The 26,057-nt window shown below is 40.2% G+C and overlaps 4 protein-coding genes across 7 annotated transcripts in view; 1 reads left to right on the top strand and 3 right to left on the bottom strand.

Annotated features, from left to right (window-relative positions):
- The window catches only part of git2a (G protein-coupled receptor kinase interacting ArfGAP 2a), a 125,241-nt gene that overhangs the window by 86,606 nt on the left and 12,578 nt on the right, over positions 1–26,057 (bottom strand). The window lies entirely within an intron of this gene.
- trpv4 (transient receptor potential cation channel, subfamily V, member 4) lies at positions 1,795–15,029 on the bottom strand. 2 transcript variants are annotated; one of them, XM_072387974.1, is made up of 18 exons: positions 14,630–15,029; positions 13,465–13,540; positions 12,381–12,829; positions 11,536–11,711; positions 10,248–10,400; positions 9,416–9,556; positions 7,750–8,048; positions 7,471–7,650; positions 7,086–7,244; positions 5,754–5,846; positions 5,562–5,635; positions 5,063–5,228; positions 4,914–4,980; positions 4,440–4,744; positions 3,852–3,979; positions 3,260–3,381; positions 3,012–3,158; positions 1,795–2,925 (listed from the first exon to the last, which is right to left on the bottom strand). In XM_072387974.1, the coding sequence occupies exons 2-17, from the start codon at positions 13,471–13,473 to the stop codon at positions 3,058–3,060; spliced, it is 2,622 nt and encodes an 873-aa protein (XP_072244075.1). In that variant the 5' UTR covers positions 13,474–13,540; positions 14,630–15,029; the 3' UTR covers positions 1,795–2,925; positions 3,012–3,057. The 2 variants fall into 2 exon arrangements, with proteins under 2 accessions (XP_072244075.1, XP_072244074.1); XM_072387973.1 differs by having other exon boundaries at positions 1,795–3,158.
- Positions 17,047–20,320, bottom strand: gltpa (glycolipid transfer protein a). The gene is made up of 5 exons (XM_072386978.1): positions 20,129–20,320; positions 18,273–18,331; positions 18,058–18,191; positions 17,801–17,951; positions 17,047–17,680 (listed from the first exon to the last, which is right to left on the bottom strand). The coding sequence occupies exons 1-5, from the start codon at positions 20,229–20,231 to the stop codon at positions 17,498–17,500; spliced, it is 630 nt and encodes a 209-aa protein (XP_072243079.1). The 5' UTR covers positions 20,232–20,320; the 3' UTR covers positions 17,047–17,497.
- On the top strand, positions 20,880–25,884 carry tchp (trichoplein, keratin filament binding). Its single transcript, XM_072387981.1, has 13 exons — positions 20,880–20,965; positions 21,338–21,532; positions 22,193–22,403; positions 22,497–22,553; positions 22,881–22,949; positions 23,287–23,460; positions 23,537–23,649; positions 23,743–23,809; positions 23,904–24,076; positions 24,163–24,244; positions 24,336–24,521; positions 24,601–24,744; positions 24,842–25,884. The coding sequence occupies exons 2-13, from the start codon at positions 21,342–21,344 to the stop codon at positions 24,872–24,874; spliced, it is 1,500 nt and encodes a 499-aa protein (XP_072244082.1). The 5' UTR covers positions 20,880–20,965; positions 21,338–21,341; the 3' UTR covers positions 24,875–25,884.

Raw genomic sequence — 26,057 nt, 5'->3', positions numbered from 1 at the left:
GCCGAGCAGCAGGCTGAAACTCCGCCATGGCCGTGCCCTCGCCTGTCAGTTTAGACACCCTGAATCATTTTGGGTTCAGTGGCCTCGTTTCATCTCAGATGAACTGAAAGGTCATCTCACACACCACCTGACCAACATGCCTCTGGCTCTTCATCTTCCAGTGCTTTCAGTGATTGCTCATTCCATTTAGAAATGTCACACCTCAGTGAAATATTTCACTGTGGGTCATGGAAAGAATTATTTCAAGGAGGAGAATTGGCACTAACTTAAAGCAGTAAGAATATGTGCTCTTTTCAGCAATAATTAATCCATCTCTTTTGAAATATAGGTAGAAATGATTGGTGGTAGTGTAAGCAATCTGAGTTTCCTCCTCTGTCAGGCTGCAGGATGTCAGGCAGACAACAAATGTGTTACTTGAAGCTATTCATCAGTCTGAAGTGTTGTTAAGTGAATAAAGAATGAGTTGGCCCAAGTCCAGCCGAGTATCCGCTTGAGACTCATCAGCCTAAACACCTTAAAGCTTAACAGGCTGGACAATAGCTGAACAATTTGTACTGCCAATATCTAAGCTATTTAGATTACCTAAGACTCTCTGACTAAGACTGTCAACTTTCCCTTATATGTTGTTACCAAATGAGGGCCATTACAGCAAGATCTAGCTCCACTGTCACTAGGTTTGTTGAGACACTTTTGTAGCAGTTAGCACAAGCCTGCTGTTGCAAGTGAACCATTTTGTTAACAGCTCACACTTCCTGTACAAACGTGTGGTTCCAGAGTTGCTGACAGTGACACTTGCAGGACCGAGCCCTGCCCTACTTAACAGACTGCAGGGAGGAGGGCAGGCCAAGTTGTCAGCAGCGCTAGGTGCTCACTGCTTAGATAAACCTGGAGGATTAGTGGCCCAGTTAAAGTTGGGGCAAAGAGGATTAGCCTCTTCTCTGAGGTGGTGAGAGATTCCCTGTGTCCTTCAGTGCTGCTGGCCTCAGAGAGAGAGGAGAGGGAGGAGGATGGGAGGTGAGCGGTAAGGCCCTTGCTATCATGAGAGCGAAACACTGCTAAGGAAAAGGGAAAGCAAGGTGTAATGATAAAAGGTGAAAGGCAGTGAACCTGGTCATAAATTGATGCCCGCTTGTAGCTTCATTATGAAGCCAAAAGCCCATAATTACTGGTCAGGTGTTCAACAGATCTGAGGTTGATTGTTGCTATTATTTCATAAACTGAGTGATTCCTACAGACTTAAAATTTTTATTCTAATAACAGTTTACATTTACAGATAAAAGAATAAATAAATGGATGTCTTTGCATCCCACAGTAGCAGTAGTATACATGCGTACACTTTTTTTCCCCGGGATGTCTTCGACTGCCTGCAACATAGCAGAAAAATTCAGACCTCTGCAGCCCTCAGCAGGCCAATGAAGAAAGTGCATGTCATTCAGAGAAAGACTAAAGTGAGCTCATATTTATTGCATTCAGTTTTTGAGAATTAGGCTGAATTCAAACCTCATCTAAACTGCAGCAAAAAAAAAAATATATATGTTTTTGCATGTAAAGCCAGATACTGAGACATTAGGTTATGAGTACTTAGCTAATTAATTTGATAATAACTTAAGATATACAGATGTATAGATTTGAAGTTTTGTTTCACTATATCAATATATCTTATCAAAATTCAAATGGAGCAAGATATAGCTTAGTCACTGAATATTTAGCTCTTACATGTTTGATATTTATGGGAAAAAAATGCAACAGAAAGGTCTCCAATTTATACAGGAATTGAAAAAGAAGACAACTGCATGGTTTATAAATTATAGTCGTTGTTTACTGTTTTGTGCAGCAATGTCAAATAATATAAAAATGTATAAACTTGCTTAAAAAATGTAAACATGGTGTACAATGACCTGTAACCTTCGACAGTTATGAAAAGGAACCATTTGTCACGTAGCACAATAACACATACACAAATGTCCATATGCAATTAATGCGCATAAAAAGATGCTGTATAGGGCAAAGAGCCAATTGTGATGAAAACACTGCAGTAAATAGGGGGAAGTATATAATGGCAAGGACTGAGAGTTGATTATGCAAATACACCAGCTGCAAAGGAACAATAACTGCAAATTCAAAGACAAGCCATAACACAGAAGGCTATTGTCTTGCATTTGCATATTTGCTTGACAACTATAACCTGCTCATCATGCCCATCTTGTTCAGCATAATGTCTTTGTATTCATATAATAATGCACACATCAGAAATTAGCACAGTACATTGTTTCAGTTCAAAATGAAAGCAGTACAGCCTGAGCTCACAGCCCAAGCCTTAGCCCTTCAGAGTATTGTATTTAATTATTACAATAAAGAGAGAAAATATACTCTACACTCAACTTTCCACCTAAAAATAAACATTCAAATTGGCATGCAGAATATATTCTTTGTGGCAAGCTCATCTCATAAAAGGTAAAGTGAGGAAAGCTGATTTCTATTCTACAAGTCTATAAATATTTATTAGAAGATTTTCTTGGAAAATAAATATCTTCCATTGAGATTATACCTTCAGATTTTCATCAAAGCTTTTGCTTGCCGAGCTGATGCAATAACATAGAAATTATGTTTCTTCTGCCTATATAGAACATTCAGTTTTCTTTTTTTCTGTAAGAATGTAAGAACATGCTGAAATATTCCAACTCTTAAATCCCTGAGTAATCTGCCACTGATGTCTGACATGCAGAGGTAAAGAGCATTATGGTATCAGGTTTTCTTTTATACATCTGTGACAGCTAAAAGACAAAGTAACAATCTGCAGCTCGTGGTCTTTGTAATTAAACTTTTCTCTTGTGTTATCTCAGGGTTTGCTGGTAAATGTACTTTGATGCAGTATCTCTCTTTATGTTTAGCACTCTGTCCTATTACACTGAAAGTTCTGTAATACTTATTAAACTCACTCTGAACAAAAAGAACAGGAAACATGTGCAAATTAGTACACTTATTGGTCAAATGGTCCCCTGCAGAGGAACCCCATTGATGATGATGATGGCTCTCTGCACGACTGCTCCTCAGACGTCAGTACTTGGACGTCAGTGGTTCCATCTCTATCACCAGATCTTGAGGCCGAGGACCCCTACTTAACTCCACGACCCGTGGGACCACCGTGGACCAGCGATCTGAAGGGATGTGAAGAAAACCTTCTAATTTAGTGTGGCCCACGCAAATATACATCGTACAGGCTATGCGTTTCATCAAAAAGACATAATGACAATCTCACCCCTCTTCAAGGCTCTGACGCTCTGCTGCAGCCCGTTGATTTGGGTTGTCTCACTCTTTCCTGGATCCTCGTTGATTATCGCCAGGTTCTGATTCCAGTGACACCAGTTAACCTCGTCCACTCTGACGTAATGAAACACCATTAAGATTGAAAGCTGTTTGAGAGTTGCTTCTGAGTGACAGTCCCCACGTTCTAAATTTCAGTATGATCTGCAGATCCCCTCATAAAGTACATTGTGTTGCGAGCAGCGGTCATACAGTTGGGGCTTACTACTGTGGAATGACAATCTACCTTGAATTTTTTATTCTTGCTCATATTTCTGTGTTTTGGAACATGGGGTAGTGATCATTGATTAGAGCTCAAGTTGGTTTAATCTAATGCAAACACAATGAGGTAGTTGATGAATCATCTGCTGCGGCTGCATACTGACTAGCACACTGTAAAATGTGAGGAGATGTAGAAGTGTGATACTTCAGTGTCTCTGGCATTTGAAATAACATTCAACATATATTCAATCTTTCCACTTTAGACTGTATCAAATTTAATTGTAGAATGTTTAGAGGATCAAGAGATCACATGTCATGGAAAATACCTAAAACACCAGCGTCGATCTGGTGTGCCATCCCAGTTCGTCCCCACCGTCACCATCTCCCCTGCTCGAAAAGACCTGCGGAGGCAGACTGGGAACGAGCGCTCAATGTCCAAGATGGTTGTTGCCCACTGTGAGAAAAAATTTATGCAAACAGCTGGAATGAATAAAAACTCACTTAATCAAGTTTACAAGCTGTAATCCGTAACAAAGTATTGTAACAACTATGTGATGGATCCACATGGAATTCATCTCTCAGGACCCCTACAGAAAAAATTTAATATATACAATTTTAAGCTCACGTTTTTTGTTTTTTTTTCAACTAAATAACTGCAAAAGTCATGACATTAAATCAGCTGGAATTTGACTCTCGGGACTTTAACATGTTGATATATGCCAGACAAACACATGATGGTACATTTTGATATATAGTATGCCAGCATTGTTACTGTAAACAAATATACATGATAAAGCAGCAAATTACCAACTTTGTTATCTTGACTCCTTTTTTTTTTAGCATAATTTAAACATTTCTTACTAAAAAGAAACTAAATTCTGATGTGGAAGTCTAAACTGAGTCTCCTTTGTCACCTGAAGCTTCCAGATCTTCTTGCTCTCCTTTGACACCTGCCCCACCGTCTCCCCCATCAAAGCGATCAACATGTTGAGCAGCAGCACAAAGGTGAGAATGATATATGAGACTAAGAGAATGAGGAATACTGCTGGGTACTGTGCACTGTGGACCATCTCCAGGTCTCCCATCCCAATGGTCAGCCGGAATAGGTCCAGTAAGAAAGTGCTAAAAGTGTCTGGGTCCCTGCAGTTGGGGTAGGTGGGACAGCCCCCATCACACTCTGTGCCTGGTGGAGGACACACTGGCAGCAGTGACACTAAAGCTGTGGGGTGGAAACAAGGGAGGCCACATTATGCATTCATGAACGCTCATGCATTCATGAGCTCATTTACTTTCTTACTACATGTTATGAGAAGATTTGTGCCATTCTCAGATTCATTAAGTATGAAGCATAAAGCCTGAGTACAGTCAGAAACAACATGTTAGCTCACCTGAAGCATATCCAATCATGAAAAGCACATATACCAGCAGAAATCTGAAAAGGTCTTTGAAAAGAATCTGAAAACAAACGGCATAAAAACAAGTTATAATACACAAAAGCATTTGTGAGGACTGAGTGCTGCTCGTATCCTTAGCTAACCTTCTGTATCATGATGCTGTAGGTGCCAGTAAGCTTCAGGCCTCTGGTAAAATAAAGTGTGTTTATCCAGCCCAGGACAAGTGCAAACACCATCACAGAGACATAGGCCTTAATGCCAGACAGGTAAAGAGCAGCTGTGACGACAATCAGTACAGAGTAGATGAAGCTGAAGAAGACAGAACATAATTTTGTCAATGAACTGGACCTGCTGCTAAAGTCTCCCATGAATGCAGGAAGATGTGAGTGCTACTATTTGATATTCTAACAAAATGTAAACATCACACCTAATGACTTGAATCAACATTGGTCAGAGAGAAGCTCAACATCCTCTGCTCTATGTTTGGATCATGAGTTTAATTAAGATATAAAACTAAAAACATGCCAGGGAGAAGCCAGAGAAATTAATTAGAAGACTCAATTAAGGGGATGCAACATTTGCCTTGGGTAAAAGTCATCAAGAGACATAGCAGGAGCTGCAAGAACAGAGACGCAGACTTACAACAGCAGTTGAAAGGATCCATCAATAAATAAAGATTTCACCCCGGGGCACTTTTTCAAGAAGAGATCCTTCACCTGTACAGAACAGCAGTAATGTCTCCATCATGACTCAACAAAGCTGTTACTGCAGGTTTATGACAGCAAAGCAACCAATGATCAAACCATAGCAAGGTGTCAGAATAGATCAGCTTACATTTGTGAGGAAGAAGAAGCTTCCTGATGTCAGTGTTATAATCTCTCCTACCATCCTTAAGTAGTCAGAAGATGTGCTGTAGGGGTACGGAGGCTGGAGGAAAAAAGACGAAGCTCATTATTGACGACCATTTTACAGAGATTCAACTGAGTCATAGCAGTAACACAGATAATGTAAACAAATTACAATATACAATAACTGTTATAAGTAAGAATGTGACTAAACGGTAAGTTGAAGCTTGTCAAGTTCGAAGTGTCTTTTCTCTGTCTGTTGAATTAGAGGAAAATAATTACTATTAAAACATTTTTTAACCAGCAGCTGGTACTCTTTATCCCCTGTAAAATAATAATTTGTCACACTCTAAACTGTAGCTTGTATGCATATGTGTTCAATTCTAAACTTTAAATAAAGCTGGAGTAGCCATTTCTCACTGCTACAATCTTTATGACAGTCAAAGCTAACTACTGGCTGTACAGATACAGATACAGAAAGTGGTGACAAGCTTCTTATCTACTTCTATTAAATCATGGAATTTTTTAAATGATAAAAAAAAGGACTTTATCAATTATTACATAAAAGTTTTTGCTTTTTTTGTTATGAAGCTAATCCCTTTACTTCTTACAGTACCTTAGAGGTAGACTCGCCTCTAGAGAATATGAAGACATGTCTTCCTTGATATGCATTTGTCACACCGTATTGTACTGTGGGGTACTGTTCCTCACCATCTTATGAGGAATGTGGTGTTTCAGTGGTTTTCCTATATACTTACATGTTGTTTGGTTTGCAATAGGTACAATAAATCATATGTATAGTATATACATTACGATGCAATGAGGCATCTTGCCCCCTGATTCAATGCAGCTTGAAGTCAACTGTCTATTTTCCACAACTTGCTTGGCTGCAGCTGGTGACCTTTGACTCTTCTCAAACTCTCTTGACTCTTTGGCCATCCCTGTCCAACCCCACCCCTGCAGGTTGATGATATTGACTGCTTGTGTTTTTGTGAAATGCTGGAATTTCAGTCCATGGTTTTAATTTGCTACATGTTTATTTTGCTCATTGGTATGTCGTCAGAAAACACCATATGGGCTCAGGGTAACAAAGTTAAAACTTTTCAGTGGACTTTTCATTGTTTTCAGTAATGTGCAGTAAAAAGGTACCAAACTGACAATCTGGTTTAAATGCAGGATATAAAGTTGCAGCTGCGGTACATGATGCATTATATTTCATATTCAAGGCCTACATGAAAACACCTAAAATATACTTAAATAATTTTTGTGGATAAAAACATGTTCATGTGGAACCTTTTATTTGCAGTGATTTAAGACCCACCGTTCCCTGTGTTGGGTGGTAATAAGCCACCAGGGTGAAGATGATCATGGTGATGAGGTAGGAAACCACGCTGATATAAAAAGTGACAGCAGCGAACTTCTGCCATTTGGCCCTCAGCAGCTCATTGATGGGCTCTACAGCTAACATCTCATGGCGGTTCTGACAACAGGATCAGAAATACAACACTCACGTAATGTGATAAAGATAAAAAAAAATTAATGTTTTCATAAAAAACAGTATGTTTTAATAATTCTAGGTAGTTGATGCATCTAATTTTTTCTGGGTTTTTTTCTGTTAATGTATGTGTAACGTCTTAATTTAATGCTCTTAATATTCTGATGGTAGTTTAATATGTCACCTTAGCAAAAATGACAAACTTGTTCACCTCATTGCGACTGTTGTAGACGAGGATTTCCAGCACCGATGGCTCCTCTCCACATGTATCCAGGGAAGACAGGTCATAAAGCGAGGAGTACACCGGACCATAAGCCCAGTCTTTAAACTTACGTGACAGATGACGAACTTCTTCATCTTTGATTTCACGTCGAATAATGTGTTGGAAAACCTAGGGGGAAATGCACAGGCTGACCTACTGACCTTTCGGTTTGAACACAATGACAAAAAAAAAAAAAGAAGCACGATGGCGGCATTATTCTTTACCTACCCCTATCTTGCCAAGTTTAGCAGCCATCATGAGAGGTGACATGCCGTCATTGTTGAGTACTGTCTCCAGGCTGCAGTCTGGGTAGAGCTTGGCGCACTTAATTAGCAGCCGGTCGTACATCTTTGTGAGGAAACGGGTGTTGTCCTTGGTGTTGTCTGCGATGTGCACTAAGGCGTGCAGCACAGTGTTTCCACGTGAATCCTGGCGTCGCAGGTCAGCCTTCTTGTGAGTATTCTCAGTCAGGTAGTGCACGATGTCAGGCTGGTTAGTGCATGCAGCCAGTGAGAGAGGAAGCTCACCTATGCAAATGAGGAAAGAGCACTCAGTTAAAACTGAAACAAGATTAACAGAATTTAATAGAAACACAAAGAACTATATTTCAGATTAAAAATAAACTAATCAACAGGAGAGTTAATTAAGAAATGTCGCTGGTAGGTTTTCACAAAGCATACTAAACATGGATCAAAGATCTGACTCAAATCCCCACCATGAAAGCAGCACAATTAATGGCTGTTTTAGGGAGGGGCGCCATGGGGCCACAGTGCCAAAAGCAGCTGCTGAAAATGAGCCGTTGCCATAGGTGACAGATTACTTTGTCACCTCACATAGAAACGCTCCTCTTCATGGATTTGCACGGGTGCATGCAGAGAGTTAGCGTGAGTCTAAATCCCATTAGCCATCAGCCCAGCCAGGTTCCTGTTCACCTCGCCGCAAAGCTCCGCAGCAAATTACTCACACTGCGCTAAGACACGCTGGGATTTGAGAATGACAACCATGCTAAGTGAAAATAGAAATCATCTCCTCTGTGGTGAGAGAGAAAAATGATACTTGATTGTAATCAAATAAGCAACTGTTAAATTTGGGTTGGAGAAAAAATTAACAGACCTCAAAACACTCCAAATCTACCTTTGTTTTCAGAAGAGAAATATTTGATTAGCCTGTCAAAACTGAGGTAAGGCCCTAACCGTGGCCAGCAGAGGGCAGTGTTGAGTTTAGTTTAGTTTAACGCCTCTGATTTCCCTGTCCTCTTTAAGTTAAAGTCAGCGAGGTGCTGCCCACTGGCAGAGGATATTTACTTTTCCTAACTGTAGAACACAGACACCTTTCACTGGACACACCACTCAAACACATGACACAACACTTGTCTTGTCATGTGTTTTTGGAGCATTTCTGATGACAGTTTCTTGTGCAACACTTCAAAAACATTTGGAAATAAGGTGGAGTTTACCTCAGTCGTATCCCAACTGTATTAGTCCAGCCAAACCAGCCACATTAAAAACTAAATTGGGTGGGGCGCAATGTCACTTCCTTTCTGTGGCAGTGGGGATGTTTCTCCCAGAAAAAACTTTCCATGACTTAATAATTTGATCTTGGCAGCTGCTGATTCACACAGAACAAGGCACAGATGGCAATTCTAAGTTACAAAAGGCCGAATAACCACTTGTGAGCAAAGCTGTTGGAGTGGAAACTAAAATATGACAGTTATGTCACAGAAACCTCACACATATCGCATCATTACTAATGTATAAGGCAGAAAATTCAGTGCCAGCTTTCAAGAACTCAGTGCGTGACTCGGAATAAATTGCTGAAATAATGGAAATACAAAAGTTCAATGAAGGCTGCAGTTTGGAAACAAAAGTTTTTTTGAGCAGACAAGAGTCGTTACCGAAGTAGAAGTAGCCCCCCTCATCTTTGGGCTGGAAGAAGCGTCCCCTGGCCTGGGCGTGAACGTCTGCTCCCTGCTCCACCAGGAGCTCCACATACTGCTTACAGCGTCGCTCAATGGCAATGTGGAGCGCCGTCTGGCCTGACAGTGATGGACAACGTGAGAGTTACTTGTTACAGCGTAAACATTTTAAAGCACTGCCTTGTGTTGTATTAAACTGAAAACATTTCAACTAAAAGAATGCATTGTTCAACATTCAATTACAAAATCAAGATATGAGATTAGTTACTCAGCATGACGTGATTTCTGTGAGCAAAGTTACACAAGAGAATGTGTGCGGACTTGTGCCTTTTGTCTACGGGATTTTTTTGTGTTTCGATATGCACAATCGTGACTTTGAGGGTGGAGGTAAAGAAGAAAAAAAGCACACTGGAAGCTATGGAGGACAAAGACTATATGTGTTTACAGGTTGTTTCTATGGGGTCAAACACCAATGAAACCGTGCTCTTAAACATTTTACAGTCTCACATAAAGAGTTCACCGAGTATTAGAAGCGGCTGGATATTATGTCTGTAACAAATAAGGCCTGAATGTTCAGAGTTAAAGGCGTTAAAAATACATCCTGTAAATACGTTCCTTTTTCCTTCCTCGGGGCCATACCCACAACCTGGTGAGTAGGCAGCAACCTTCAATAAAACACAGCCTTTGCCAGCCTCAGCTCAAGGGGAAAATGACAGGATCACAGTCTGAAAAACTACTAATACTCACAGCCGAATTCATTTACATCACAACTCAGTTTGATACAACAGCATGTTAGAGGTTACTTCCATACCTCTGTAGAAGACATCCCTGAAAGGAGTATTTATAAACTCTCTGAGGTTTCCGGTCTTCTCTGCAATGTCAACCAGCAGTGGGATGGTGCTGTTCTGACCACCATAAAGGTTCAGCAGGGCTTTAGGCAGACACGTCTTACCGGTGGATAACTCTAGTAGACAAATTAGATTTAAACAAAAGAAAATCTTTAGACTTAGACTGATTTTTTAAAAATAAAAATAGAGCTGTTAGAATAGAACAGTTGATATTTCTTTGTTTAGTACCAGAAGTGCCACACAACGCCCTCCTATACCCTTTAGCCCTGTCCACACAAAAAACTCTTTGCCTATTACATATCACCTTGTAGGTGAGAGCTGGCTGCCAGCAGACATTCTGGGTGCCGGTTAGCTGTATAATCCCCTTGTATATATATATTAGTTATCTTTGTTATCTTTAGTCTCTTCAGTGTCACTTCAAAGTTGAGATTACTTACCAGCCCAGCTAGTTTCACTGCCATAACATTTTGTCTAGTCTTAGTGCTCATCTCTTCCTCTGAGGACACCATTTCAAGGTCAAATCCTGCTCTTTAAGATAAACTGTGGTAAAGTTTGTACTGATGTTTGTGAATCTCTTTAAATAGTTTATCCATTTAGTTTCTCCATTACTTTGGGATAAATGTTAACCCATGTCAATTGTTTGCTAACTTCAATTACTTTAGAATCTTAGTATAAATGCAGTCTATGGGATCTCCACTGCTAACTCGGCTAACTCATTATGACGGCATGTATTTCTCCTGGAGCAAAATGTGACTTCCTGTTGGTTCTACTCATGAGTATTCAATAACAAGAGTTTCAGGTCTGCCACGAGTAACTAAGGAGAACAAACAAACAAATTAGTAACAAATCATGAGAGGCAGGTGTCAAACAAGCCCCTCACTTTTAGAACTTATTGAAAAAAAACCTTTAAAGCCATATCTAGCTCTCTCCCAGAGTCAGCAGTGTGCTGTGATTTCTCTCTGCTCCCTGTTATAAGCCTGAAACAACTTCTCAGACACACACAGGAAGCCTTCCAATAGCCTTCCTTTAACACGACAAAGGCTGACATCACTCCACCTTCACTCTCTCACATCCTCCGAGCCAAAAAAAAGCACAGAAAGGAAGGTGGAGGGGTACAAAAGGTCAAAGATCAAGCAGCCAGAGAATAAGACTGAGTTTCCTCTTTAGAGAAGGGACAAACTCAAAGTTTAGGGTTGGAAACCTCAGAGAAAGATCATCTAAATGTCTTAATTAAAGAAATTAAAGTTTTACCTCTAAACTCCTCATCTGTCAACCTCTTCTCTTGACTTTGAAGATACTCCAACAGGCCCTCGAGGGCCTCGGGGTCGCCACGTGACACACAGTCAAACAGTAGAGAACGGTTGAATATTTTCATTACTTTTGGTGGGTCGGAGCCTTGATCATCATCACAAGATACCTCAGTTTTACTAAGAGGACACAGAAACATGACTTGATGTTATGTCACACATTGTACTTGTACAGGGATAAGGCAATAAAAGCAGGAATTCCTATTAAGTTTTCAGTCTGATTCACGTTTCATTGATGTAAACTTAAGAATTAAACAGCTATATGTTGCACAAACCATCCTTTAAAGAAAAATCAACCGCCCTGAGTGTTCTAATAAATGGACCTCTGTGTGCATGAGGCAGGTAGGTGAGGCAGGCACAGGCAGCAGCCTAAATATTACCTCAACGGCTGCAGAGCAACCAACAACATGCTCTCTGTTGGCTCATGGAAAGGTGTGAATGGAGGACTGCTTTGCCAACTGTGAGTGTGTGTGTGTGTGTGTGTGTGTGTGTGTGTGTGTGTGTGTGTGTGTGTGTGTGTGTGTGTGTGTGTGTGTGTGTGTGTGTGTGTGTGTGTGTGTGTGTGTGTGTGTGAATGTGTGCATAGCTCTCTGTGTGGCACACCTCTGTCTACAAAGCTACAGCATAGAGTGTTTTTGTTTTCATGACAATATTTTTCCGAAGTGGACCTTTACCTATGGAAAAAAAAAACTGTAGAAGTTTACAACTTTTAAGACAGAAAAGCAAACACTAAACCTGCGTGACAAAGGGAGCACACAATCAATAAATCCTGAAAACGGCTCTTCTCACCCTCTTGGGAGCTTCTTCCTGCGTCTCTTCTGGTTGCTTGCCCTTCCACAGGTACCATAGTCAAAGAGGGAGTCCATAGGGGCTTTCTTAGGGCCTGGAACCACATTTGACTCATATATGGTGGATTCCAGTAGGTCCATTGGATTGGAAATTCCCTTTTTGAAAGCACCCTGAAACTTCATCCGCAGGTTCTGTCTGCTGTCTGCGGGCTGGCCGGGCTGGACCACCTCAAGGGCTGAATCCTGGCTCGTGTCCTGAGCTGACTGGGAACCATCCTCGCTCTCAAAGAGGTTTGAGAGCTCAGACAGGGCGAAGGCTGCAACACTCTCAGCCTGAACAGCGACGCCATTCCCAGAGTCTTCAGACGGAGCAGCTCTGGCAGCGTCAGACCCAAGGGTGTCTGTCTTGGACAAGGCCAGGTGGCACCTTCTGAGGAGAGCAGAACGGCCCTGGAAGAATAATGATGAGAAAATGATCGGAGTGATTCCCTTTGGGTAGTCAGAAAAGTCTTGTTCAACTTCCATGAAATTTAACCAATTCTTCATGATAGCATGAAATACAAATGTTTTACTTTGCACAGATATATATACGTAAGTAATTTTATTATTTTTGTTTTAAACAGGGGCTCTCGCTTGTCAGAGCAGAATGTAGAAAGAGAAGTGTTATATCTTAAATTTGAAATAGACCCGACCATTTTCCAGGACCCATGAGGTAGAACAAATGAGGAAGCAGTAGTTGATTGTAGTCACGAAATGCTGTTTCAATCACAATCACTGTGAATGTGAAGTTAAATAAGATTTCCCCAATGTTGCCTGTTGATCCTCATACATTTTGCCCTTTTTAGGCCATCTATGGATGGCAACGTCAAAAGCCTATATTCATAAACATATGTATGCTCTTCAACTTGAGAGTAAATACTTTTTTTTAAACATTAGTGGAGTTGTAGATTTATATACATTTGCAAATACAATAAGAACATTTGTCCAAATAATAAAACTGCCATATACCTAAACAGAAATTGTGATTCATAACATCTCAACTTTAAGTCAAAAATAGATACATCTGACATTTATTCCATCTGTACCTCATTCATCCCTTTTATCACAATGACGTTCAAAATTCTTCTTTAGGGGAAAGAGGAAATTATCCTCATGAGGGCTCTGCAAAAAAAAGGAGAAACAAGGAAGTAAAATACTGACAAATCAGTACAAACATGTTTCAAACATGTTTGACCGAAATGACACAACAAGAGCTCTGTTGCACAGAGTATGTGGAAGACTTAGCAAAGAAAGGTGCCAAAAACCAACAGAGAGTCTGTCTGAATCACTCCACCTGTTTGTTTAACAAAAAGCTCAGGATAAAAGACACATTTTTCTACCACTCTGTGCTCGCACAAGATAATTTGAACTACATGAGCCTCCTTTCACACCACATACTTTCCTGAGTTTGTTGTTAACAGTGACAGCCCATATATGCCAGAATGCAATGACACTGCAAAGGAGCAACATAAACATGGCAGAGTTTATGTTCCACAAAAGGGAAAGGAATGACTCATAACCCTGCCTGACACACAGGATTACCATGCCTTTACACTTCAGTGGGCACCTGGCAGTAAAAAAAAGATGCAAGAACAAAAAGAGTCTGCCCTTAAAAACCGTTGCAACACACTAAGAACAAAGAACAACATTGTTTAGTAGGTTTGTGTGAAGCAGACAGAACCCACTAACAGAGTGTTATCATGTATTATCCACTTGCTGGGTCAAGGAAGTGCAAACCACTGAGAAAGTTTCCAGAAGTTAGCGACCCTAAGGTCTCATTGGAGCTTGGGAAGTTCCTGTTCTATCCCTGCTGATGTGACATTATCAAGAGGACTAGGAGGAAGAGGAGTGACCAGGGAGTGAAAGAGTGGAAAAATGTTATGTGACAGATGTTAAGGGCTCCAACATTAATGTCCTGAAAATACAAAAAGAAATACAATAAAAAATAAAAGTTGGCTTAGCTAAAAGAACACAGAAAATAAGCAGTTTAGCAAGTTTTTTTCTGATTAAAGAAATCACAGTAAAGTACTACAAAGAGATAAAAAAAATAAAAATAATTAAAAAATAACACAAGGTATTCATTTCCACATTCATGGCATGGGCCCATACATTTTGGGCTGTCCTTGAACTTATTAAACTAATATCAAAGACTAATACAGATATATATTTTTCCTATGATACGTCTGGTAAAAAGCATTAAACATTACTTACCCCGTTTTAAGCAGCTGCTTCATTTTTCTTCTTAAAATTATCCGCAGCTTTGTTCCATACGCCTCAAAGTTATTTCCCCTCTCTTGTTGAGCGCTCCTGTCCGCCTCTCCAGCTTTAATGTAACTCCAGTCTGATGAGAGAGCTCAAACTAAAACTGCTCTGTTGCTCTGCTCCGTGTATCCGAACGCCGTTACAGTTCATCTGAACAACGCATGCTTTCACAGATTATGGGTGGGACAGCCACCAATTTGGCACAAAGCTGGAACATACGCGAAAGCACAAGTTGCAGTACTACACGTGGCCGCTGTGAGCCGACCTTATAAAAAAGGACGGCTGCAATAGAGGCGTATTCAACCGGGTGCCATCCTGTCTGAAACCTCCTTCTTATTCCTGGAAATTCAAAGACAAACTAAGACAGTTCACACAACTCCATAAGACATTTGCAACTGAATATTTCAATACAGGGCAGTCAATGTGCATGTACACTTTGAGATCCTCATGCAAGAAAGAGAAGTGTTCCAACAGTGACCAAACTAAAGGGTTATTTCCAAGTCCTTAGATGCTGCTTTTTAAGCTATTTCACTGTGAAATATTGTTTTGTTCAGACCACTGACCACTTCAATGTGCAGTCACGTCCAGGTACTAATTCAACTGAAGTATTGAGATGACAAGACAGATAAAAACTAAAAGAAGATATCCATATATCCATTTACAAATCAATTATAAGCTAAAGTCAAGCTTTTTAAATTGCATGCAAATAGAAAATATAACAATACACTATCAACAGTGAAAGTACTAAATCAGACTGCAGAATGGGTCACAGTGAAAGTCATTACAAGTACTAAGACACTAATGTGTGTGCAGCAAGTCAGCATAGATCGTTTTTAATGTCATCTTCTCTGTTATTTTGCTCACTTTAGAGCAAATTAGCTGATAATGGAAATAATCATGGGCCTTTAAGACGCTACTTTTAGTGTTGTTGAGTTTGTGTGTTTTGATTTTTTATATTCCACACTTATATTTAACACATTAAGTCCCCATTAAACTCGACCCAAACATGGTTCAGGGTTTGTGAGTTTATGTGTGTTTAAGTTTCTGCATCAGTGGGATTAGAAATGAAAATACAGCGATACAGTAAATGAAATATGGCACAACAATCCATTCTTGCATGGTTGTTGTAATCAATGTGTTATCTCGCTGTATGCTTGATGAAGCAACAGTGGTTTCCGCTTTCCACACAGATGTATATAAATTCTCCTCTGAACAGGACATTAGTGATAAAGATGCAAGAATGCTGTTGTCACAGATGATGTCGCGATTGAGTGCAAGATCGCTGAAAGGGAAAATGGTTTTCCTAAAGCAAAAGCTTCCCATCACCTTTGTAAACAAAGGTTACACTCTATTTAGGCTTTCCAAATAAACAAGTGAATTTAAATAAAGCAGGCTTAGAGGCGGAAAAACTCAAATGGGGCAATGGGGGAAAGCCACCACAAGATGGCAATCACAGAACAGTCAAAAAATAATTACCTACAACAAATCCTCATTTCAGACTAAAGACACAATGTAAAGAAAGGAAAAAAAGCACAGGCCACAGCTTCAAAAAGGAGAAGGCACTATCAATCAAAAAAATAAACCAAAAGTGTCCATCTGAGTAAAAATATCAAATCCATAACCTTTTGAAAATGCTTATAAGTAACAAATACCTATTAATCATTTACAATACACACACCATTTATCTGAGTTCTCTGTCCTCTCAGTTTTTTGTCTTGCAGATGAAAAAACTAGGCGGGATTTGTGACCATATAGCTCATTTATAACAAATTAGGGGTGAGGAGAGACTGAGATGCAAGCAGTGCAAACATGCAGGGGGCAAAAGATTAGTTCTAATTTCATTACACAAAGTACACAACCAATACATTGCTGTGCAGTAGAAAAGGGAAAATTGCAGAAATGAAGAAACTGCAGAAATAAGTCAAACTGGACTGAAATTATAGCAGGGACTATGAGTTTAATTGTTAAACATGTGATTTGATAATGTATTTTTTATTACATAATGTGAAAATACAGGAATGATCATACTTTATACACACACTGCAACATTATGCCAGATGCCATTAGATGTGGCATAACACCACACGACACCAGGCAACGTCAGAAAAGCTCTGTCTCATCGAGAAATGGGAAAAAAATCTAATGAAAGGCACGTTTCTTCAGATTCATTACATTTTAAAAGAAATACATATTTTGTCATTAATGTTACAGACTAGACAAAAAACACTGATCACTGAGGATGTGTGTCTTTTCAAAAAATGGCAAAAGTATGGATTGCAAAGCTGAAGAGGTCATTGAAAAAGAGGAAAAAACTGCAATTCACTGGTTAAGATGAGAAAAAACGCATTTTAAGGTCTTTGATAATTTGACTTCATTATTTCGTGTGATTTAGATTATCAGTGGAACTGAATGAAAAACTCTAAATTACAGAGAGTTTTATTGTTTTAAATTGGTGTATATGGTGAAGCTAGTTCATTGTCTCTTCAAATGTGTCAAAATCTCACAGGAGCTTTTTTCTTGCCTTTATTTATACAGTTAGTTCAAGTTGCGCTTTTGATCATGCACATGAATAGTTTCTAAATTTAAAGATGTTTTTTGCTCTTTTAAGAGAAGAATATCAAAAAACGGAAAGCATATGTGTATCAAACCCTCAGCTACTTTGGAAATTATACCTGTAGAATCAATCAAGGGTGAGAAAAGAGAAAACGCACACAGATTATTAAAAGTACACAAATACTTGATGACCTGTAAGGAGGCAGAAAGTAAAAGACTTTGTAAACTAAGTGGCTCACCTGAGGAAAGAGAAGCGTCCCGCATTCACACCTTGTAGTCAAGATCAGCATTCATCTTGTTAAATATATCATAAACAGCATTAACAGTAGCAGAGAAGTTAATAAGGAATTTTTTTATTTTCTCCAGGCATTCTTCTTCCTTGATTTCCCGACCCTTGGAGAGAGCCTTCAGGAAATCTGACTTATAAGGAGCAGCAAAAACGGCAGCCTAGCAAAGCAAAAATCATATTCACTCACAGCTATATGCATCTGATGCACTTCATCACACTTTCCCAAACACGTGGGAGTCATCAACTTTGTCATAAAATGTGTCAAATTATAAACTCACCTTAAATAGTTGCTGCACAAACCAGCCATTGTACTTTCTAAGCGCTATTTCATAGGCTTTTGTGATATTGACTCTAATGTGGTTTGGGTTGTTTTCATCCTTTTCACCGTCCACCAGGCTTTGAAGGAAGACCTGGATGAATTTGAGACCCCTGTTGGAAATGAGAGCACGCACAGTGATTATGGACTTCCGAAATGTAGGAAATATTTCTGTTATTTAAAAAGTCTATGAAACCTAAAATGCAAATATTCCCAGACCTTTTCAGCCACATAAGTGCTAATGTTGCTCCAACTTTGGGCCATTCTCCTCCATGCATTTCCTTCTCTGCCTCCAAAATCATCTGGAGTGTTTTGAATCGTCCAGGATTGGTATCATAGATTGCCTTGATTTTCTATAAGGCAAAAACAATTCATAATATCGTACTATAATGCCACTGAGAAAATCGCAGAAAGTGGATTTAAATCGCACTTACTGTGATGTTACTAGACATGTCAGCCTTGATTGGGGCAAAAATTGTTGAGCCGAGGCAATCTGCAGAGAAATATTTACAAAGGGCACGAGTGGGATTTAAGGAGTCAAGACATATGAGATATGTAAACAAAAACACTTAAGCCTTTTTCCAATCTCAGTTTCATTGTACCCTGGTGTGCAATGACAATAAAGCCTATTCTATTTTTTTTGTATTATATTATATGATATGAGTTTATCAGGTTTTCATGATCTGCAACATTTGGCAACAATTGACATAGAATCATAAAAGATAAACGCAACTTGAGTGCAAGCTTGTTCAGACATGATTATGTTTAAACATGCAAACCCATAAAAATGCTTCATTTATGATATTGGTCTATCTTAACATTAGATGAGGTGAGATGAAAGCAGATGAAGAAGATCATCTGACCCTCACATTCATGGTTGACATCTGCGTCTTCATATATGGAAGATGGACCATTTTCTCACCAGACACTTGCTCTAGCAGGATAACCACCGGTGAGGCTGATTACTTAGACTTGAATTACTTAGAAAAGTTCATTCTCTGTGAGCTAATATCAGAAAATTCCCTTTTAGGAACCCGGATGATAAAACAAACCATCTACATTAAGGCCTGATTATTTTCTGACTCATTTTTACAGTACTATCATTACCTCAATCAGCCCCCTGGAGGGCCTGACTAACAATGAGACATCTGGAGCCCTGACTACACACAGCTCTGAGTTGACCCGCTGATACACCAGACCGGTTTCTGTTAGTGGAAACTACTCATGATGGGGACTTTCTATTGTGCCAGGGTGATGTATCTCCACAACACTGATGGCAACATATCTTATTTCAGAGACGTCCTCGGCTTGTATGGATCTCTCTACAATTTCCATTCCCATCATAGGACAAAGACTTTTGTAATAAGCATACAGCACTCCTGGAAATGATATATGGTTAATCAGACTACAGCTAAAAACCTCTAACAGGAATACATCCCAGTTAGATCTTATTAGGCAGAACTAGCAAAACAAAGAGGGTATCAATAAAGTACTAAAGTCCACATAGCTCAGAAGTCTAATTTAGCGGACACTTTTGTGAATGTAGTAAGAATGTACAAGACCTTAATAGCTTGTTGGAAAGTTGGCCCTGGAGTTTCCAGGTCAGGAAAAACAATGGTGACAAGGAGAAAAGAGTTTAATACGAGCGTCAGACTTGGTTCATCTCAAGGGTTTCACATGGCAAATTCAATGGAAGGACTTTGGCATATTAATACAGAATGAAGTCACACAAAGATGCCCTAGAGCACCGTGCCCCTGGTGAATGGACAAGGGGAACTCAACACCGTACTAATCAATTTTCACAACTTAAAATCCAGGCCAGTGGATTAAATTATGCATGCTATAGGATTGTGGAGAGCTTGATGGAGAGAAATACGATCCAAAAAAAAGATTATCATTTAGAGAGAGTGACATTTTTTATGCAAGCTTTATGGTTGGGACAGATTTCGCCTCCACAAGTTATGTGTTTATTTATCAAAGTTGATCAAATCTGCAATACTAAACAACCAGTGAAGGATAATGTTGACTTAAACCCCTGCCTTTAGTGCATGATCAAGCCAGTTAACAGTTAACAGGTCAGGAATTATTCTCTACATCAGTACATCAGCTTGCTTAAAATCACTTAATCTGTGCCAGCAATTTGGATTGTGAAAAACACCTGAGAATTCAGTCACAATAAATCAAAGGGAAATGTTTCTTTTTCCTGCAGCTACTCACATCTGATATGTTTTCCCCATTCCTGAAAAAGATCAAACAGTATTAGTGAACTGAAGAAAAAAAGTTCACTTACCAAAGAATGGTGGAAGATATGACACAGCCTCAAGAAATGGCCTCGTTTCCACTTGTTTGTCAGCCGGCAGCTGTCTGAACTGGTGCTCCATCAACAGAGCCATGTCTTTAGTCCGGACACAGTGTTAGCTCAGAAATGAAAGCAACAAGATGTCAAACCCTCCACTGCAGATTCACTGTGACACTATGAGAATGAGAGCCCAGACACACACACAAACACACACTTACACACAACTCAAGTCACCTACATTGAACCTGGGCTGCCAGCTCATGTGATCGACTTGTTGTGATAGATCCGAGCCAACTGCACCGGTCCAGTAAAAAGGCAGATAAATGGTGCTCTGAAAGAAGTACAAAACGAACATCTGATGAAATCTTTTGGTTAATCTGCCATATATATTTTTTATATATGTAAGTGTATATATATATATATATGTATATATACATATGTATACATATATAACAAAATAGACACAAATGTATGTGTTTTTTAACGTTCAATAATAATAATAGCAACATAGCAACATTGTTATAATAATAATGATAATTATTATTATTGTTGTTATTATTATTATATTGTGTTTTACAAAAATATTTCTGGCAGCTTTGAGAAAATTATATAAGCAAGCCAACTAGATACAGAATATTTGAAAACGAGGGTTGCGATGACGGCATGGTTAGAGGAAAACAGTTTCGCGCTTTCTTTTGTCTTTCCTCTATTGAATAGTTTTGACCTTCACTTCGTTCCGTAGCGTGGGAGTAACTAGGAAGTGTGACGGTAACTAAGGAATACAAGGGGGTTGATAAAGGCAGAAACGTTTGAAAGAGTTTGGTAGGGGTAAGTTTTCAGAGAAGAAATCTCGGCTTTTTCAATACACATCATGAGAAGAGAATCCACCTTACCGCTGAAAACTAAATGGATGATTATTATTTCTGTCCTCAGCGGGAAGTCTGCTGACTTCGCATATTCATCTGCCGGCGTTACTGGTGGATACTGAGAGTGTTTAATAGTGAATTCTTACTTTCTGTGTAGTCCTTAACTCGTAAACGTTTAACTAAATACATTTTGCATTAATATCCCGTCCTGAAGGGTCGTTTTGTGTGGTCGATGTGCTTTTATCGTCGACTTCACATACTTGTGTCTAAGCTAAGGTTCCACAGTTTGCTTGTCCCGCTGCTCATGCTGTCTGTTGTGTTGCCTGGGATTCAGACCCATGGCTCTACCGACATTGTCAGCCCATGTGCCCAGTCGGTCCCGAGCCCTGGCCAACCAGCTGGCCCGGCAGCGGGAGCAGGAGGCGCGGTGGCGGCAGCAGTGGGAGCTGCACGCTCACTACTTCAGAGAGCAGAGCGTCCGCAGCCAAAGGCAGGCGGCGTGGAGCTCCCCACACTCCTACCAGCAGAGGTAACAGCTGACGTTTAGCGCATGGTTTGAGCACACAGCAATCTCTGAAACAGAGCTGTAAAGCCATCAAACCACCAATACTAATTGGTGATATTTTCTGTCCACTTCCACCCACATGTTGGTTATTGATAGCGATTGAATAAGGGTCAAAAGTTTGAGAATAGGAAATGGGAATCATTCTCTATTTTCAAACCATTGCTCTCAGGTTATTATTATTCATGTGCACATCACAGGTTCTCATGGACTCTGATAAAAGATAAGAAAAGCTGTTTTTTTAATTTACACCGTACGTCTTCTAATTGACTGACAGTAATCAATCAGTCTAGACGTATCAATATACAGTTAATATTTAACAGATATGAAATGCTGTAACTGTTTACAGATGAGAAATAAACAATCATAAAGTATGCATTTCATCTTACCACTTTGTAATGAATATAAATCGAATACTTAATAGTACTGCCTCATGTTCAGTGTCAGGTTGCTTGACCCTTACAATGATGGTGTACAAGCTGTCAGTGTACTCTTAAGCCGGTGTAACTGGGAATAGATGCATATGTTGTATGCTGATTCATACTATACCACTCGGCTGACCCTTTAATCAGCAGACAAAGATGCCAACACCGACCAACTCAAAAAAATTCCCCCGCTTTTTGTCAGTATGTCGGCTTACCATAAACACAGACTGAAGGAGGAGAAGAAGGTCAGCCTGGAGCAGCGCAGGGATCGCCTTAGGGCCATGCTTCAGGAAGAGCAAGACCAGCTGGAGGCAGAGCTCCGGGAAGTAACCGTTGACAGGGGGGCATTGGCAAGTCAGCTGCAGCACAGAGCCGAGGAGCTTCGTACAGCAAGAGAAGAAAGAAGGAAAAAGGTAGTTTTACTTAAGTATCAGGATAGTTAATAGTGGTCATGGTGCTCTGCCATGTAAGAGTATAATCATATAATGTCTGTTCTTTGCCCTTAGCTCGCTCAAGAGCTGCTGAAGGAGCACTGGAAGAAAAACAGCCCAGACCTGCGAGAGGTAGGCAAATTTAAAGGACTGATGCAAAAGTGACTAAAAGTACCTCAAAGAGAGACTGGCGATCAGGTGACAGATGAGTTCAGGTGTCTGATGACTATCCAGTGTTTCTAAAGAGCTCAACAAGTGGAGAAAACCGACACTTTTTGTCAAGATGTCCATTTGATCTTGAATCTTATAGCACTCATGAAGGACACATTCCATGACTTTCTGTTAACCTGAGTCCAGTGTTTCTATAGGGAGTAAAATGCTGTAGTATCCCTTCCACTAGGGGTCAGTTGCATCAGTATCTGTGTCAGCTGTGTCCCAACTCTTTTACTCTGTCTGCAGGTCGAGTCAGCATTACATAAAGATCATGTTGTGAGTCGATGGCAAGAGCAGATATCTGAGAAGAAACAGGTAGGACAATCATCCCAGCTGTCTGACAAAATAGCTCAAATTCTGCTCATTGCAGTGTCAGTGAAGCCAAACTGTGATGAAACTGCACTGCAGTCCAACGCTCCACCTCCCTCAATCCAGTGATGCTACGTAAGACCAACCAGTCATTAAATTTGTAAATATCCTTCTACACGACCAATTATTCATGTGACAGGTCCATTTTTAATTAATTAACCGTGCTGATGTGTTCTGTTAGCACGGCATTGAGTCTGAGATCTCCTCTGGTTAATCCCCTGAACATAATGCTTAATTAAGAAAGTTTCGACACCTGCTGTAACCCATCCCGTCGAACATGCAGAAAGAAGCAACGGTGCGGGAGGAGAAGAAGCGTTTTGAAAATGAGTACGAGAGGACTCGAAAAGAAGCTTTGGAGAGGATGAAGCAAGCTGAGGAGAAAAAGAAAGAAGAGGAGCGTAAGAGAGCAGAGGACCTATGCAACCAGATGGAGGAGCTGAAGCTGAGAGAGGAAAAGGTATTTTGAACTTCAGCAAACTATTTATCTGACGCAAAAATAGCACTAGAGTACTAATGGTGGATTTTCTCCCCAGGCCACACGTTTGAAAAAGGAGCAAGAGGCTCTGTTGGTCCAGCAGTGGGAGCTGGAGAAGATAGAGGAGGAGAGGAGAAATGCGGAAGAGAGGCGAAAGAAGTCCGAAGTGGGGTATGAGAAGCTCTGTCACTGATGACCGCTCACAAATGCTGGAATATTGAAGTCCCTCGAGGTATTGGGCTCATTGTATTTGTTTTCCACCAGGCGTTTCTTAATCCGTCAATATCGAGCCCAGCTAAGGAGGAGAGCCCAGCAAGTGCAGGATGAACTGGTAAATACACACAAATACATATATATATCTATATATATATATATAGATATATATATAGACTGTATATATATTTTCAATCCTGTGTGAACACCAGGAAGCCGACCGTAAGATCCTAGCAGTCTTGCTGGAAGGAGAGCAAGAGGACAGGAGACTGGAGACAGCCCGGAGGGAAAGAGCTGTTGCCGATGCAGCGTGGATGAAACGTGTGATTGAGCAGCAGCTTGAGTTGGAACGAGAGAGGGAGGCTGAGTTTGACATCTTACACAGGTGAGCGTCAATATTTTGTATCCCCTGTACAGGAAGGGACCCCAGCTTCTCTACAAATGCAATCCGAAGTTACATGTGTTTTTCAGAGAAGAGGCTCAACGTGTTTGGGAAAAACGAGAGGCTCAGTGGGAGAAGGAGAGGAAAGCCAGGGAAAGACTGATGCATGAGGTGAATTTGTTTTGAATGGCTTTCACACAAAGGCGCACGCACACACACACACAAAAGTGCATAAAATAATTTCCATGTTCTCCTCGGTAAGGTGCTGGCAGGTAGACAGCAGCAGCTGGAGCTGAAAATGCTGAAGAACCGGGAGGCCCAGGAGGAATCCCTTAAGAGACGTGAAGAGCTGATCCAGGAACTGGAGCTCGAGAGGAAGCTCAGGTGTCAGGAGAAGGAGCAAGAAGAAGGCCGTAGGACAGCAAGAATGCAGGAGATAAAGACTCAGGTTGCTGCTAATTGCATGAATTGTGTTTGTTTTCACTTTTAATAGAATGGCCCTAAAGTTGTTTGTGTGTTTGATGCAGGTGGAGCAGCAACGCCAAGAGCAGTGGGAGGAGCAGTGCAGGGTAGCGCAGGAGGAAGGTGAGGAGAGGGAAGCCCTTCAAATGCAAGAGGAGGAGCTGAGGCTTGAGATGCAGAGGATGGCCAGGAAAGGATACCAGGAGAAGGTAAAAGTTCAAATTCAAGCTGCTGGAGCCTTTTCCTGTAGGTTCATCCTCATAGTTCTCTTTGATGTTGATTTATGCTGGAAACTGTCCTTTTCAGATTCACAGCAGGCCACGGTCAGCCTGGACATGAGCAGCCTGCAAGACTGAAATCCAACTGAATTGTGAGATGTATGGTTTTGTTTTCCATAGATGAGTAGCTTTAAACAACAGGTTCATATTGCCTCACGTCGTTATGTCAATCAAACCGGCCATTTGTAACATTCATTGCTCTTCCTGTCACTGATGACTGTGAAGATGTCCTTCCTCACTTGATTTCTGTGTGCCAGATGGAGGACAGAATTCACAATGAATTCAAAGCTCATCAAATTAAGATCAGAACTTTTCTTAAAGACAGAGTGTCCTTTTGAATGGAGGGACAATAAGTCTGAGAATTTTGCACTTAAGATTTCAGTGGGAGCTCTTTTGGTTGAACAGTCTCAGACTTCTGAAACCACATGCTGTGTGTAAATGATATATTACAGTTTTTTGCACTCAGAAAGGACTTAGAGCTTTGTTATTGGTCTTTTAGTCCAGAGTCGTGGTGTGAAGGAATGTTGTCATGGTCACAATGGAGATCTACTGTACACAGTGATATTTACTGTTTTATGACAGCTCTGAAAAAGGTTAACTTCTTCTTTAAAAGGTGAAACATTAAGTAGGCGGTATATTGTGCCATGTTCATGCTGTTCAAATGCTGGTTTCAACTGTTGTCAAATAAGTCATGTTTTTATTTCTTGGCACTTTTAGAACTCCTCAAGGAGTATTTTATATTCTGCTTTTTTTTTTTTTTTTTTTCAAAATAAAGCTACTGGAATCTAATCAACGGAGCATTTTGACATAAAGGAATCACAAGGCTGAGTTTATAAATTAAGTTTATTTAGAAAATAATAACTTTTCTCAAGTGCAGCTGAACAGCTGCATCACATACATCCCTGAACTCCAGCCGAGCACAGAGAGGGACAACGCTTGGAACAGATTTAAAAAAAAAAAAAAGCAAATGAATTCTGAAACACTTGGGAGAGGATTACTGTTTGGTTGCTCAGTAATACATTGGAAACATTGAGAGCTCCATCCCATATGTTGCACATTAAATAAAGAAAACTAGCAGCAGTGGAACAGAGCACATAACACATGGCATACACACAGTATGGCTGTTAGCTCTACATGTGTTACCAACACCAACGGAAAAGTGTCTGCAGTATACAGTGCAAGGTGGAGCCTGTTAGAAACACACCAAATTGCTATAACTTTACAGCAACAATTTCCTGGTGCTT

The sequence above is a fragment of the Leuresthes tenuis genome, unplaced genomic scaffold (genome assembly GCF_036924035.1).
Source record: "Leuresthes tenuis unplaced genomic scaffold, fLeuTen1.0.hap1 SCAF_6, whole genome shotgun sequence".
Taxonomy (NCBI): domain Eukaryota; kingdom Metazoa; phylum Chordata; class Actinopteri; order Atheriniformes; family Atherinopsidae; genus Leuresthes; species Leuresthes tenuis.
The sequence above is the reverse complement of the archived record's forward strand: the minus strand, read 5'-3'. Positions and strand labels throughout refer to the sequence as shown.

Excerpts from the sequence above, each read along its gene's own strand:
- trpv4 (XM_072387973.1), bottom strand. Across the intron at positions 9,557-10,247 it reads CAGGGATGTCTTCTACAGAG|GCCAGACGGCGCTCCACATT; the intron begins GTATGGAAGTAA and ends CATCACTGTCAG. Across the intron at positions 8,049-9,415 it reads GGGGGGCTACTTCTACTTCG|GTGAGCTTCCTCTCTCACTG; the intron begins GTAACGACTCTT and ends TCATTTGCATAG.
- gltpa (XM_072386978.1), bottom strand. The coding sequence starts at position 20,231 with ATGGCTCTGTTGATGGAGCACCAGTTCAGACAGCTGCCGGCTGACAAA. Across the intron at positions 18,192-18,272 it reads ACATGTCTAGTAACATCACA|AAAATCAAGGCAATCTATGA; the intron begins GTAAGTGCGATT and ends TTTGCCTTATAG. Across the intron at positions 17,681-17,800 it reads TTGTGCAGCAACTATTTAAG|GCTGCCGTTTTTGCTGCTCC; the intron begins GTGAGTTTATAA and ends TTGCTTTGCTAG.
- tchp (XM_072387981.1), top strand. The coding sequence starts at position 21,342 with ATGGCTCTACCGACATTGTCAGCCCATGTGCCCAGTCGGTCCCGAGCC. Across the intron at positions 24,077-24,162 it reads GAGTTTGACATCTTACACAG|AGAAGAGGCTCAACGTGTTT; the intron begins GTGAGCGTCAAT and ends TGTGTTTTTCAG. Across the intron at positions 24,745-24,841 it reads GGAAAGGATACCAGGAGAAG|ATTCACAGCAGGCCACGGTC; the intron begins GTAAAAGTTCAA and ends TGTCCTTTTCAG.